Here is a 16702-nt window from a genome sequence, read left to right as displayed (position 1 = left end):
AATATATCGAAACAGCAAGTGTTGGGTATCCTAAATTGCATTAAGTTAGACAGGTCCTTAGGGCCGAATGGGATCTATCCCAGGTTACTGTGGGAGGCAAAGCAAAAAGTAGCTGGGGCCTTATTGGATATCTTCATATCTTCTTTCACCATAGGTGAAGGTTCTAGAAGACGGGAGAATACCTAATGTTGTTCTCCTGTTTAAGAAAGGAAGCAGGGAAAATCCAAGAAATTGTAGGCCAGCGAGCCTGACTTCAAGTGGTGGGAAAGCTTCTGGAGAAGATACTGAGGGGCAGGATATATACACATTTGGAAGAAAATGGACTAGTTAGTGACAGGCAACACAGTTTTGTACGGGGAAGATCATGTCTTACCAACTTGATTGAGTTTTTTAAATAGGTGACAAAGATAAGTGATGAAGGAAGGATTGTGGATGTAGATTATATGGACTTTAGTAAGGCGTTTGACAAGGTCCCATATGACAGACTTGTACAAAAGTAAAAATCAAATGTGATTCATGGTGGGCTGGCTAGATGGATACAGAACTGGCTTGGTCATAGAAAACAGAAGGGTGGAAGGGTGATTTTCAGAATGGGGATCTGTAGCTAGTTTTGCAGGGGATAAGTGCTGGGATGTCTGCTGTTTGTAGTATATAAAAATGATCTGGAGGAAAATGTGGGTGGTCTGATTAGTAAGTTTATGGATGACGTGATGGATTGCTGATAGTGCCAGGATTCTCAGGAGATTCAGGAAGATACAGAGAGATTGAAGACTTGGGTACAGAAATGGCAGATGGAGTTTAATCTGGACAAATGCAAGGTGATGCATTTTGGAGATCAAAGTTAGACCACTGTAAATGGCAGAACTTTTAGGAATATTAACACACAGATGGATCTGGACATGCAGGTCCACAGTTCCCTATAAGTGAGAACACAAATGGCCAAAGTGATTAAGAAGGCATATGGCGTGCTTGTCTTCATTGGCTGGGGCATTGAGTACAAGAGTTGGGAAATCATGTAGCAGCTATTTAAAACCTTGGTTAGGCCATATTTGGAGTATTGTGTGCAGTCCTGAACACCACACTACCAGAAGGACATGGAAGCTTAGGAGAGAGTACAAATAAGGTTCACCAGGATGTTGCCTGGTCTCAAAGATGTTGACCATGACGAGAGGTTGAATAACTAGGATTGTTTTCACTGGATAGACAGAGGCTGAGGGGAGACATGATAGATGTGTACAAAATTATTTACCAGGGTGGAAGTGTCAATTACAAGGGGCACAGGTTCAAGATGAGAGGGGGACAGTTTAAGAAAGATGTGCGGGGATGTTTTTCACACAGAGAGTGGTGGGTGTCTGGAACATACTGCCAGAGGAGGTGGTGGAAGCAGGCACATTAACAACATTTAAGAAGCATCTGGATGAATAGGGCGTGACTAGACAGATAGGGACAGAGTAAGGGCAGGAGTTTTTTTTAGTTTTTAGGGCATCATGATTGGCACAGGCTGTTCTTGTGCTGTACTTGTCTTTGCTCTTTGTTCATATCTTTAGTAGTGGCTCCAAATCTGTTCTTGGATAAATATAATGCAGACCATGTGCTTGCTATGCTCAAGACAGTCCAACTTCAAGAAAGAAAATTGGGCTGAGATTTTCCAGCATTTTCTCTTTTAGTTTCAGATTCCAGCATAGGCAGTAATTGTTTTTATCCAGTGCTTCACTCACAGCCACACCTCCTCTAGGAATGCCTACTGTGAAGAAGTACTGCTCTTCCCTCTGTCAGGACTTTTGTATGTGTCAGCTTCTCTGCCATTTGGCCATTCATACTCTTTGTTCTTTCTGTGGACAGCTATTAGCAGTCTTTTCCTCTGGTTTCTATCGCTATGACTCACCTTTTATTCCCACCCCCTGAAGTATAAATATCTCCCACTTCCTATGCCTTTTAGCTTTGACAAAGGATCATCTGGACTAAAAACATCAGCTCTTTTCTCTCCTTACAGATGCTGCCAGACCTGCTGAGATTGTCCAGAGTTTTCTCTCTTTGGGTTCAAGAAAGAACCCTTAAACGTGTGCTGAGTTTCTCATGAGCAAATGCAGGGTCCGCGCATTGGAATTTGGTACCTTACAGGTGTCCTTGGGATATGGGACATGAGAACAAAAAATTGCTCCTATATTCCTCCCAGAAAATGGGTTCAGTAATGACAAATTTCTATATTATGTATTTATGAAAAAATATTGTTGCTGTACCTGACCTATTACTAACAGTTAGATATTTACAAATGGTTGTTGAAGGATTTTAAAACATATTTTCACATTTCCGCAATAAGTGGTTCCTTCACTATCAAACTCTTAGCATGCTATCACGCATTCAAGTGGCTACTGTGTTCACGGATCTCACATCCATTAGCGGGGGGAATATGTCAACACTCAACTCTCACAACAAGACTTGCACAATATCACCATCTCATCTGTCTTTTTGTCCAACTCCAAACACTGTCCTTTCTGAGTAGGGCACACTATAGGGAACATATATTTTACAGTTTTTAATCTCTACTCCATTCCCTCTCATCATGGGTGTGATTCTCCGGCCTTCCAGCCATGTGTTTCCTGTTGGCAGGAGGTGGCATGTTGTTTGCTAGCAGCGGGATCCTCTGGTCCCACTGCTACCAATGGGAATTCCCATTGATGTTACCCCGCGCTGGCAAGAAACCTGTGGGCGGGGGTGCTCAGCTGGCAGGACCGGAGTGTCCTGCCAGTGTGAATGGCCAGAGAATTCCAGCCCACACTTCTTTCTTTTATCCACATACAGGCCAAACTTGCTCAGTGCAGACTGTGGAGGGACAGAAATCAAAGGCCTCATTGAGGAGACTATTTCAGAGTTGCTGGTGACCAAGATTGCTCCTGAGGTGATGCAGACCTTGGCCTATTACAACAACCTAGAATGGACCTCAGTTCTATCATGTCACTTAATCCTGAAATTCAAAGTGAGTGCAATGTACTCTGAATTGCTTTGGTTCATCGACTGAAACTGTCCTTTTGTCTTTTGCAAGTACCAATAGACTATGGCCAGCGAGTCAGCCCAGCAACTCTTTGAGCCTCTGAAGCACATCTGAGAAAGAGGTGGCTCAGGAAGAATTGTCACAGAACTCATTTGCACCCTCCATGAGAACAGAGCCACATAACTTGGTGGGGCATGGTTCAAGGTTAAACTCAGGGTCACTTTCTGGAGCGTAACCCCACAGACATTTCCTTGCAGCAGAAGGAGGCAGAGTCAGCTCAGGTCTCCAGCACTAGAAGGGCTGCTGGAGGTAAGCCATCTGCTCAGGCCTAGTCAGATGATGAGCTTCTTGAAGCGGTTGCCAGCTCACTGTTAGAGATGCAAAAGGAGGCAGCGGAACTCGGACAGAGCTTTGATTGTCACTCATTAGAATAGAGCGCATAATGGAGGAATGCCTTTGCGTTCTGTCTAATTTCATGGCTCCAACATATGAGCTTCTCAAGGCCACCATGGGAAGGCTAGCAAGCAGAACAGAGACCTTAGTCCAGCAGGTTCTGGAGTGACAGCTGTAAAGGCTTTGGCTCACTGGGCTTAAGCGAGAGCAGACTTAGGCAAGGTGAATTACTGGTTCCATTTTTCCTGTTCTGTGTCCATAACTCTTAAGGGTGGTCAGGTAAATGGCAGGGTCCATGGGGAGATGCTTCAGCTGCGTTAGGTGTAATATGTGGGAGTTCCTGGAGACAACGTGTCTTCCGAAAGTCCACATCTGCACGAAGTGTTTGGAGTTGCAGCGTCTGAGGGCCTGGGTCAGGCATTTAGAGCTGCGTCTTGAAGATTTATTTTCAGTCAGGGAGAACAAGGCAATAATGAATAGGAACCACAGTCAAGTGGAGATCCCAGAGCCTGGGGGTGGGGAATGGGTGAGTTACTGTTAGGAAGAGGAAAAAGAAGAGGAGTCATGGTACTAAGACCACCCCAGCGGTAGTCCCCCAAAACATCAAGGGTAAGGCGACAACTGGGGTAAAAAGGATAAGAGAGGAGGACCAGAATGCCTCAGAGGGAAGGAAGGGGGCTAGATGTGAGATAGTGGTGGGGGATGGGAGGGTTAAAGGAATTGATAGGTGGCTCTGTGGATAAATGCAGGACTCCAGGATGGTAGTCTGCCTCCCTAGAGCAGGGGTACAGGATGTTTCGGAGTGGGTAGAGGGAATTTTGAAGGGCAAAGGGACCCAGGCTGATGTAATTGTACACATAGGAGAGAAGGACATAGGAAGGAAGAGCAGGGGGGATATATGTAGGCAGTTCAGGGAGTTGGGGGCAAGGCTGAAGAGCAGGGCCTCCAGGGTGGCAATCTCTGGGCTGCTGCCAGTGCCCAGTAATAGCGGGGCAAGGAATAATGAGATCCTACAGCTGAATGCGTGGCTGAAGGATTGATGCAGCACAGAGGGTTTTACTTTTGTAGACCATTGGAAAGTCTTTGTGAGGGAAGGGCACCTGTATAAGTGGGATGGGAAACATTTAAATGGGAAGGGTACAAATATTTTAGCTGGGAGGTTAGCTGGAGTGTTTTGGCAGGGTTTAAACTAATATGGAGGGGCGGTGGGGAGGAGACAGATAGCTCAGTAGGTACTGGGATTGGGAGCGAGTTGGGTGACAGGGTAAGTTTGGATGAGAGGAAAATTCCCCGGGAGAAGGAGGATCCGAGTGGGCTTGTAGGTCTGGAGTGCATCTGTTTTAATGCGAAGAGTGTGACAGGTAAAACGGATGAGCTTAAGGCCTTAATGTTCGCGAGGAATTTAGATGTGGTGGCAGTGATAACGACGTGGTTAAAGGAAGGGCAGCACTGGCAGCTAAATATTCCTGGGTATAAGTGTTTTAGGCACGACAGAGGAGGGGCGAAAAGAGGAGGGGGAGTGGCGTTGTTAGTTAGGGAGCACATCACAGCGGTGCAGAGGGAGGATAATATAGAGGAGTTAGGAATTGAGTCGCTGTGGGTGGAGTTGAGGAATAGGACGGGAGCGATTACTATGTTAGGGGTGTACTACAGACCACCCAACAGCCCGCAGGCAGTGGAAGAAGGTATATGTAGAGACATTTTGGATAGGTGTAGGAAGAATAGGGTTGTTGTAGTGGGAGACTTTAATCTCCCTGGGTGGATTGGAAGGTGTCTAAAGCTGGGGGTTCGGACAGGGAGGAATGCGTAAGATGTGTACTGGAAGGGTCCTTGGAGCAGTATGTAGATAGCCCGACTAGAGAGGGGGTTATACTGGATTTAGTTCTGGGTAATGAGCCGGGTCAGGTGGTTGAGGTTGCAGTAGGTGAACATGTGGCTAACAGTGACCACAACTCTGTCTACTTTAGGATATTAATGGAAAAAGATGAGTGCTGTCCTAAGGGGAGGGTGCTAAATTGGGGGAAGGCTAGCTACAGCCGGATTAGGCAGGAGCTTAGGGATACAAATGGGATAGGCTATTTGAGGGCAAGTCCACGTTTGGCATGTGGGAGTCTTTCAAGGGAAAACTGAAATGGTTGCAGGAAAGACATGTGCCAGTTAAGAGGAAGGATGGGAAAGGTAGGATTAGAGAGCCGTGGATTACTAGGGATATTGAGGACTTGGTCAGGAAGAAACGAAAGGCGTATGTTAGGTCTAAGCAACTGGGAACGGAGAGAGTGTTGGAGGAATACAGAGAGAGTAGGAGGGAGCTCAAACGGGGAGTTAGAAGGGCAAAAAGGGGGCATGAAATGGCTTTGGCAGACAGGATTAAGGTAAATCCAAAGGCATTTTACTCCTATGGCAAGAACAAAAGGGTGGTTAGAGGAAAAATCGGAGCTTTTAGGGACAGAGGAGGGGAACTGTGCTTAGAGTCCGAGGGAATGGGGGAGATCCTGAATGAATACTTTGCGTCGGTATTCACAAAGGAGACGGGCTTGATGTCTGCTACTGTCATGGAGGGAGCTGTAGACCAACTGAAGGAACTATCCATTACAAGGGAGGAAGTGTTAGGGCTTTTAGGTAGCATTAAAACTGATAAATTTCTGGGGCCTGATGGCATTTATCCTTGGCTGCTTAGGGAGGCGAGAGATGAAATTGCTGGGCCTCTGACGCAAATCTTTATCTCTTCCTTGAACACAGGTGAGGTCCCAGAGGACTGGAGGATTGCGAACGTGGTACCGTTGTTTAAAAAGGGTAGTAGGGATAACCCTGGTAACTATAGGCTGGTGAGTTTGACGTCAGTGGTAGGCAAGTTGATGGAGAGAATTCTTAGGGATAGGATGTATGAGCATTTAGAGCATTGCGATCTGATTAGGGATACGCAGCGTGGCTTTGTTAAGGGGAAGTCTTACCTTACGAATCTGGTAGAATTTTTTGAGGAGGTGACAAAAACGGTCGACGAAGGATGAGCTGTTGATGTCGTCTTTATGGATTTCAGTAAGGTATTTGACAAAGTCCCTCATTGTAGGTTGGTTGAAAACGTTAAGGCTCATGGGATACAAGGACAGGTATCTAGATGGATTGAGAACTGGCTTGGGAAAAGGAGACAGAGAGCAGTAGTGGAAGGGTCCTTTTCTAGCTGGAGGTCTGTTTCTAGTGGTGTGTTGCAGGGCTCAGTACGGGGACCTCTTCTATTTGTAATATACATAAATGACTTGGAAGAGGGAGTAAGTGGTGTGATCAGCAAATTCGCAGATGACACTAAGATGGCTGGATTGGCGGGCAGTGAGGAGCAGTGTCAGGCAATACAACGCGATATAGATAGGCTGGTATATTGGGCAGATAAATGGCAAATGGAGTTTAATTTTGGCAGAAATAATGTAGGGGGGAGTTATATGATAAAGGGTAGACCTATAAAGAGTATAGAAACGCAGCAGGACCTGGAGGTGCAAGTGCACAAGTCTTTGAAGGTGGCAGTACAAGTGGAGAAGGTTGTAAAGAAACCTTATGGTATGTTAGCCTTTATAGGAAGGGGTATAGAGTATAAGAGCTGGAGTCTAATGTTACAGTTGTATAGAACGTTGGTTAGGCCGCATTTGGAGTACTGCGTCCAGTTCTGGTCGCCTTAACACCGGAAAGACGTGAAGACCCTGGAGAGAGTGCAGAGGAGGTTTACCAAGATGCTGCCTGGTCTGGAAGGACTGTGTTATGCGGGAAGATTGAGCAAATTGGGGCTGTTTTCCCTTGAAAGACGGCGACTGAGGGGAGATCTAATAGAGGTATATAAGATTATGAAGGGTATAGATAGAGTAAACAGTGGTAAGCTTTTTCCTATGTTGGAAACACACACTACGAGGGGCCACTGGCTTAGGGTGAGGGGGGTGAGGTATAATTTGGATGTTAGACGGAGGTTTTTCACACAGAGGGTAGTGGGTGTATGGAATGCTCTGCCAAGCAAGGTGGTGGAGGCAGGCACACTGGAGTTGTTTAAGAATTACTTAGGCAAGCACATGAGCGGGTTGGAGATGGAGGGATATAGGAGATTGTTTTAACTAAGGTTCAGGAGCCTTGGGACATCCCTGGTAATGTATAAGGATGTGGATGATACTGATGTTTTTTTCTTTTAATTCACAGGCGCTTCAGTCCGCCTTGTTGTCCAACAAGGGGCATACATGCGATGGGTCGTACGAGGGCTGCTCTTGGTTGTTTCAAGAATAGTCTAGTACTTCATGTCGTTAGTGTACGCTTAAACTGGACCAGATGCTGGGCAACACAACAGCTCAGTGACTATCACTGTTTGCTGTGCAGATACGTGGATTTGAGCCAGCGTCTGTGGGAGTTTGCGCATTCTCCCCGTGCTTGCGTGGGTTTTCTCCGGGTGCTCCAGTTTCCTCCCACACCCAAAAGATGTGCTATTAGGCTGATTGGTGTAATAAATTGTCCCTAAATTAGTCTTCCCTCAATGTGGAATGCCATAAACATAGACAAGGGTCATGGGTGGAGGGGGGACTCGTAATGTCAAAATGGCAGCGTGGGCTCGTTGGGCCGAAGGGCCTGTTTCCCAGGCTGTTTTGTTCTTTGTTCTTTGTTTGTTATTTGCGCATAGCCCTCCACTCCATGGCTGCACACTCTGGTGAGTACCATCAGGATGCAGACCTCATGGGACCACCACCTTGACCTGCCTCCAGGTGACCCATCTACTCCAGAAGTCATGCTGGGTTGCTCTGTTACCTACAGGCGGTATGAATGTCATCTGGACATCCTGGGGACATCCACTCAGGACACTCCAAAGGTGTGCAGCTGTTCATAGTTTCCTCTGCCTATGTCTGCATCAATTCCAGTAGTGCAAGCCACCAAGAGTGTTTCTGCTCCTGAGCTGGAGACCCTTTTGAGTCTTGAGCCATCAAAGGACATCTTTCAAGCCATCACAGGTATCAGGGTGTAGCAGACTGCAGGCTGCCTGTGCCTCTGCTGCAGATGTCAAGGCCTTACCAAGACATAGTGGTGCAGTTAGGAAAGTTAAAATGTTCTGATGTCACCTCAGGGTCAAGGATATTCTACATTGTGAACATTACACTCCTTGAAAACCATTCCATGGGTTTGTAGAATCCATAGAATAGAATGTCTACAGTGCAGAAGGAGACCATTCGGCTCATTGAGTCTGCACCAACCACAATCCCACCCAGGCCTTACTACACACATTGGCCCTGCTAATCCCCCTGACACTAGGGTCAATTTAGCATGGTCAATCAACATAACCCTCGTATCTTTGGACTGTGGGAGGAAACCAGAGCACCCAGAGGAAACCCACACAGACAAGGGGAGAACATGCAAACTCCACGCAGACAGTGACCCGAGAAGTTGAACCTGGGCCCCTAGCACTGTGAGGCAGCAGTGCTAACCACAGTGCCACCATGCCACTCTAAAGTGACTGTAATATCCTGAAGAAGGAGCAAGACTCCGAAAGTTTGTGTTGCCAAATAAACCTGTCGGACTTTAACCTGGTGTTGTGAGACTTCTTACTAAGATGAACTTTGCCAGGGCCCCTTTGAATAGAGATCCTTCATTGTTTGTTTAGGTGTGTCATCTCACACATCCTGCCACATTAGTGAAAGAGCTTTGGCTTCTGACCTACAAATGGTCCTATCATTACAGTAGAGGTTATGTCTGGAAAATCCGACTTAAATTTCTGTTTTATTATTCTTTCACAATGGTATTTGTTATCATCATTGAGTTCCTAGATATGCTTTCCTATAGCTTATTCTGATGCCTCTAATAGGCACTACTTGAGGACCAGATTTAGAAAATAATTTGTAGGTTACTAGGCTATGATTGATTCTGAGTTGTAAGAATCCTGAAAATGTTCTGTTAGGAGACAATCAAGTATGGCAAAAACAAAACAGTTCTTTCTTGCTTCAGCTTTTTATGGGTTCTTTTACTTTAGCAGTTAGTCACCGATTCCTGAAAGTTTCATTGTTTTGTAGTAATTTCAAATAATTTCTTTGGCAAATTAAAATGGAAAATAATTCTGCTGCATTTTTACCCCTGAATCAATTAATTTCCTGTCCTCCTGACCAAAATTATAAATTATGAGAGCAAGTGGAGCTAATGCTCTGATTTCTCCCAGTTTACACTCTCTATGCACTCAGGGTATATAAGACTGAAAGTTATGAGTTGCAGCTGTTGCCAGATAGCTGAAACAAGCAGAATTTATTCGTTTAAGAATGCAGCATGATGATTTTTGTACTTAAGAATTACTTCCTGCAGTGGCTTTTTTGGCATTTTGCCTACAGAGACCCAAGCATTATTAGGTAATTTCCCCACAATTCCCAATTGATAGGCTCTCTGGGGGCATGTGCTCTAACATTACCCTTTGTGCCATAATTGTGGAGGAGCAAATGCAGCATAAGGTGGAGCTGTCAAATAGCATTTAGGGATTTTTACCCCACAAGAGATTACCCAATCACTGAATTTACCAACAACAGAGGTTATATGAAGAGCAATTGTATGCCTACATTGCTCTCTTTGTGGCTATAAACGTGAAAATCACATTTTTATTTTACGGACACTTTTTAGGCAGCTGTGGACATGCTATCCAAGAACAGCCAGCGTGGAGTACAAGCAAACATTCATCATATGATTGGAGCTTGTTCAAAGGGATCTCCCACCTTTTGGTATCATTGAATCATCCAGATTTAGTTGCTGATTCTATCAAGATGTAAAATGCATTCAATGGTACAGATCATTTTCTGACTCCAACAGAAATTCCCTCAATCTGCTCAACAGGAAGAAGTTCTGTTTTTTGATTGAAGATTATGTTTGACAACATGCAGAAGATCTTACAAGCAGTATGAAATATGTCGAGCTGATATATGGGTCCAACTGTAGTTTTGGGATTCCTATTTCTTTCATGTTGGGGTCCCAAAACCCATACTTGGCTATTTAATCAGAGTTGGCCTTCCAATTATTGCATCAGGGCTGCCAATCCAATTAAGGATTCTTGATGCTGCTGACCCAGGGGGCTAGAAGCTCTGAAGTCTCCGCAGTCCCACTGGGAGAGTGGGTGCTCCCGATATAGCTGAAAGACCTTAGAGAGATAAGATTTTGATGGCTGAAAGCAGAATGCCAGCCAACTGAAAGGAAACCACTCCAGAAAATAATTGGAGCAATGAGGGCTACGTTTCATGTCTGCAGCCTCCTTTTTTGAACCGTGAAGCCACTAGCTCTGAAAGCCCTCTGGGCGGCCACAGTTAGGCAGATTTTGTAAAGCTGGCTGTCTCCCAACACAATGGGGTCTGCCCCACCAGCAGCAAATGCCAGCTGCACCGCTTAACAGTCCCAATTTGGGCCTTAATTGTATAAATCAGCTATCCATCTTCTTGGAGAGGGAAGTTGATCTGCACTCTATCCCTTCCTTGCCCATCGCTGGGGACTTCTCCACACAGCTCATTATTGTGCCAGGCACCCCATCCTCCCTCTGTTCCATCTATCTGGTGACTGGTTAAAAATTAGCTCATTGTGTCACAATGAATTCATGCTTTGAAATTTGAGCTCCCTGAATCATTTCACAGAAGAAAATCATGTCAGCATCTGTTTTTGGTTGGAAAAGTCCACCAACTGTACACATGCATAATGACCTCACTAAGAGCTGCCAAACAACAGCAGAGGAGAACTACAACAGGACATATGTCTCTGCAAGAGTTGTCATGTATGCCCCATCTTTGAGTATGTGACCAATGCCTTAATCGTCTTTGTCCCTATTTGATCATACCAGCAATCATCGCTCAATTAGGTCAGTCACAAATTAGTAAACTATAATTTATATGATTTTAACTTCCATAAATAACAATTAGCACAGCATAAGTGCACATTCAGTTCTAAACAAAGTCCAAAGTGATCAAAAGCCAGACTATTCTTTCCTAACACTATGCTTCCCCAAGATGTTTAAATGTGTTTTTCCCTCATCTGTACTAGTGCTTTCTGCATCTTTCCCTCATCTGTTCTAGAGCTTTTAAAAGTGCAGCTCGAGGGTAAGTACAAGTAGTCACATTCTACAAAAGAATACTGAGACTGAAGTGGACCTTCTGTCACAGCATGTTTCTTGGCATCAATGTATCACCTTCTTCATTCTGAGGAGGCAACTGGAGGCTTCATATGAACTGTAATGCGTTGAGGGAAAGAATTCTGATCCTTTAACTAATATAAATATTAAAATTTAGAATTTAAAATTTGGAATTTAGAAGAACGAGGGGCGATCTTATAGAAACATATAAAATTATAAAGGGAATAGATAAGATAGAAGGAGGAAGGTTGTTCCCATTGGTGGGTGAAACGAGAATAGGGGGCATACTTCAAAATAAGATTTAGGACTGAGTTGAGGAGGAACTTCTTCACCCTAAGGGCTGTGAATCTGTGGAATTCCCTGACCACTGAAGCAATTGAGGCTACCTCACTGAATACTTTTAAGGCAAAGGTAAATATATATTTGAACAGTAAAGAAATTAAGGGTTATGGTGAGCGGGCACGTAAGTGGAGCTGAGTCCACAAAAAGATCAGACATGATCTTATTAATGTACTCTGAGCAGTAGAAGCACCAGTTAAGAAAGCAAAGTTTGAGGGAAAGAGATAATGCCTAGAAAGATTTAGAAATAAAAAATTCCAAATTTTTTACAGGACCTGTTCAAATCAAGTAATTTTCTTTTTCCCATTTACAAAAACCCAAACAGTGCTGACTAACTTTTATTATGTTTTCTTAAAGGCCATGGTTACTTACTATCACAACCTCACGACAATTTCGTTTCTTGCCTCTCCTCACATATCTGATGCAGCTATTAAAACTCTTGTCCAAGGAAGGAGGATTGTCAAGATTAAAATTGAAGGTCTGAGAAATTTCTTACATCCATTAAAATATCATACTAAATGTTCCTTTAGCTATTAGAAAATGTATATGTTGGAATTTAACTCTGCTGTTTTGCTACCGTAGGTAATCAGCATATTAGTGATGCATCTTTTAAAGTCATCAGCAAATCATGCCCAAACTTGAATCACATCTATGTGTCCGACTGCCTAAGGATTACAGATAATGGCCTGAAATTTTTGTCGATACTGAAAAATATCACTGTGTTAAATCTTTCAGACTGTATAAGGTAAAATAATATTTTATTTATGTCTTATCAATAACTTGTTAAATTTGATCCTTCTATCCATAAAAACTAATTTTTAATCACTGTCGTTGTGCTAAAGAGCAAGAATCATAAGCACCTACTAATATTTCAAAGTTTATGTAGGTTAAAATTTTCAGTGCCAGTGCATTCTTAACTATGAGGTTACTGCTTGCATTTTTCCTTGGACTGTTGACCTTGCATTCCCATTGAAAGTTTAGACAGATGAGGAATCAGGCTTGTTGGTTACAAGACTGTATATCCAGCACAGTTGGAACTTTTGAAAGCTGTTTTCATTTAAAGGGGAATTCCATAATGTACAGATATTTCAAAAGTCATTCAGGAGAGAATTGTAACTCTATATTACTTGAAGGTATTACTCTATATTACTTGAAGGACTATTACTTACGTGGCGAAAAACTGCAGCAGGCGACGGTGCAGAGGGACCTCGGGGTCCTTGTGCATGAGTCGCAAAAACCCAGCTTGCAGGTGCAGCAGGTGGTCAGGAAGGCGAATGGGATGCTGGCCTTCATAGCGAGGGGGATTGAATATAAAAGTAGGGAGGTCTTGCTGCAGCTGTATAGGGCATTGGTGAGGCCGCAGCTGGAGTACTGTGTGCAGTTTTGGGCGCCGCACCTGCGCAAGGATATTTTGGCCCTGGAGGGAGTGCAGAGGAGGTTTACTAGGCTGATACCGGAGTTGAGGGGATTGAGCTATGAGGAGAGGCTGAATAAACTAGGCTTGTACTCGTTAGAGTTTAGAAGAATGAGGGGAGATCTCATTGAGACGTATAAGATGATGAATGGGATGGATAGGATAGAGGTGGAGAGACTCTTCCCGCTCAAAAAAGACAGTAGGACTAGGGGGCACAGCCTCAAGATAAAGGGGAGGCGGTTTAGAACGGAGTTGAGGAGGAACTTCTTCACTCAAAGGGTGGTGAATCTCTGGAATTCTCTGCCCGTTGAAGTGGTGGAGGCTGCCTCACTAAATATTTTTAAGAAGCGGGTTGATGGGTTCTTGATAAGAGAGGGGATTAAGGGTTATGGGGAGAGGGCGGGAAAGTGGAACTGAGCCACAACAGATCAGCCATGATCTTATTGAATGGCGGGGCAGGCTCGAAGGGCTAGATGGCCTACTCCTGCTCCTATTTCTTATGTTCTTATGTTCTTATGTTCTTATGTATCTACCTAGAAATCCTTTTGAAGGAGATGCAGGAAAGAGCAGATGTCCTCAGAGGCTGAAAGAAATCTCCTACTATCACAATAGCTATACATATTGCATGGATGGAGGCAGAATGAATTAACAGACTGCATTAAGGTTCTATGAAAGTTTATGATCATAACAGCATTCATTGCCAACTTGGCAAAACCATCAATATGGCTCTTTTATTAAGCACTCAGATAATGGAACTAAAAGCCAAGAAATCCCCAGGAGTTGATGGCCTACATAAGGTTGACTGCAAAGTTAATGGCTGGATTAGTAAAAGCAAATCCCATCTGCCCTCTCAGGTTGATTTAAAATGATTTAAAACTCATTGCCACTCCACTCCAACTTGTTTTCCCCCCATGCTACCACAGCCAAGTTAGTTTAAAGCCTTTTCAACTATATCAGTTAACCTCTCAGCGAGAATTTTCATCCTTGTCTATTTTGTATGGTACCCCTTCCCCAGCACAACCTGTCCCAATGCCCCGAGAACATGAAACCTTAATTCTACTTTGCCCAGTCACACATTTACCTACACTGTCTTCTTGTTACTATAAGATAGAAGGCAGAGAAATATAGACAGAAGTAAAATTTTCAGGGTCCATATTGAGAAAAACAACAAAAATGATGAAAGTGTTAATAAATTGTATGATGTTGATGTAGATCAATTGTATGATGTCCTTGGTATAATCAGTAATATGTGAGCTGTAGACACAAGCTGCCACATGGGATTATGATGGGATTATAACTGATACATAACACAAACGAAGTCAAAAATGATTAATATTCTTGGTTGTCAAATATTCAAAAATTATAAAAAGAATGTGGCAGTATTGATTACATACAACATTACAATATGGTATATCTGTATTATCGAGGAGAAGATGTTACCCAGGACATAATGATAGATGAAGAAACTGTCCCTAGAAAGGTTCAAAATTGTTGGTACTTAAAGTTGACAAGGCACCGGGACCAATTGAGATGTATCCAAGGATATTGAAGGAAGGGAGAATGGAAATTGCAGAGGCACTTCTGTAATTCTTCCAGTTCAGAAAAAGTTGTAAGGATAGCCTCAGCAATTACAGGGCATCAGGTTAACATCAGTGGTGGGCAAGCTTTGAGAAATATTTATTTGGGATCGAATTAATAGTCATATGGAAAAATGAGGGGTTGATTTAGGAAGAACCAGTATGGATTTCTAAAAGGGAAATCATGTTTAATTAACTTGCTGGCATTTTGAGGAGGTAATAGAAGGATCGATGAGTGTAATGCTGTTGATATGTGGTGTACTTGGACTTTTGGGAGGCATTCCAAAAGTATCACACAGACTTAAGAAAAGTTATGGCTCGTGGAATAATGGGAGAGTAGGAACCATATGCAAAATTGGCTGGATAATAGAAAGCAAAAGCGTAATGGTCAATGGATATTTTTGAGTCTAGAGGAAGATTTTGTAGTGATGGTCCCCAGGGATTAGTATTGTGACTTTTGTTTCCTGATCTGTATTTATGACCTAGGTCATGGTGTGCAGGAGACAGTTCAAAATTTGCAGATGATACAAAACTTGGAAGTATTATAAACTGTGAAGAGCACAATGTAGAACTTCAAAAATAACATGGATAAGTTGGTGGAGATGGCCAATGATGTTCAATGCTGGGGAATGTGGGGTGATGCGTATCTACTACAGTAGATATACATGTACATAAACAATATAAATACTTTTTGTGTTGCAGTCTCACTGACCTAGGTATAAGAAGCTTCATGGATGGATCTTCAGCTTCAAAGCTCAGAGAAATAAATCTGAGCAACTGCATCAATATTACCGATTTATCATTGCTGAAGATCATACAGAGGTATGGAAATGCATTTTTTTGCTTACCAGTATGCCCAGCAACTCAAAATTTTCATTTACTTTTACAGAAAATGTATAACTATGAACATTGAAGATGTATGATTTTCAGTAACTTTCTATATGGAAAACATAGCAACTAGTCAATTCCAGTACTGGTATTCAGTCATTTTATAAAATATTTCCATGAATATTATGGTTTGAAAAATATTACTGTATCCAAGATAATATTATTGGTTTTGATATTCTTGTCATTGTATCTAGTGTATTGATGAGATTGAACTTGTTTCCTTTCATTCTTATCTAACATTTTGTAGCTGGAGAATTATTTGCAGTGGCTTCTCCCCTTATTAACACACCTCTTATGTTCCTCCTTATTCTCTTCTACATGCTGCCCCTCAATGTTATCATCCAAAACTATAGGGTAGAATTTTTATACTCCTGCCAATGGCAAGAATCATGGTGGGTGGGGGCAATATATTTGGCGTAATGGAAAAAGTCCCTTACCTTATATCTATGCCACTTGATAGATGTCTCTACTAAAGGGAAAAGTTCTTTCCTATCTATCTCCTTCATAATTTTGCACACTTTGATCAGGTCTCTCCTTAGCTTTTTCTGCTCTAAGGAAAATAACCCCAGCATTTCCAGCTGAAAGCCCCAACCCAGATGACGTCCTGGTGAATCTCCTCTGCACCGTCTCTAGTGCAATCACATCCTTCCTATAGTGTCGCAACCAGAACTGCACACAGTATTCTACTATGGGCTAATGAACATTTTATGTACCTCTATCAAATTTCCCTGTTCTTATATTCTATGTTTCCATATTTCTATATTCCTATTGGATAAGGGGAAAGGTGGGATCAGTCTTCGGGATTGAGTTGATTGATCAGCCATAATCATAATGAATGGCGGAGCAGCCTTGAAGAGCCAAATTGGCCTCCTCCTGTTTCTATTTTCTATGTTTCCATGTTTCTGTGTCTTAGTTAATAATGGCAAGTATTTCATATGCCTTGTTAACCACCTTTTTTTATCTGTCTTGCTGCCTTCAGAGACCTATGGACATGCACC

General features: G+C 43.0%; 1 protein-coding gene across 1 annotated transcript in view; it reads left to right on the top strand.

Moving 5' to 3' along the window:
* Positions 1–16702, top strand: part of fbxl13 (F-box and leucine-rich repeat protein 13) — a 246667-nt gene that overhangs the window by 169910 nt on the left and 60055 nt on the right. The window contains exons 15-17 of the mRNA XM_080207484.1: positions 12183–12303; positions 12408–12570; positions 15519–15638. Coding sequence (XP_080063610.1) covers positions 12183–12303; positions 12408–12570; positions 15519–15638 — 404 coding nt within the window. The remainder of the gene's footprint in view (positions 1–12182; positions 12304–12407; positions 12571–15518; positions 15639–16702) is intronic.

The sequence above is a fragment of the Carcharhinus amblyrhynchos genome, chromosome 19 (assembly GCF_965287045.1).
Source record: "Carcharhinus amblyrhynchos chromosome 19, sCarAmb.v2.hapA, whole genome shotgun sequence".
NCBI classification, from domain to species: Eukaryota; Metazoa; Chordata; class Chondrichthyes; order Carcharhiniformes; family Carcharhinidae; genus Carcharhinus; species Carcharhinus amblyrhynchos.
Note: the sequence above shows the minus strand (reverse complement) of the source record. Positions and strands in the feature narration are given on the sequence as shown.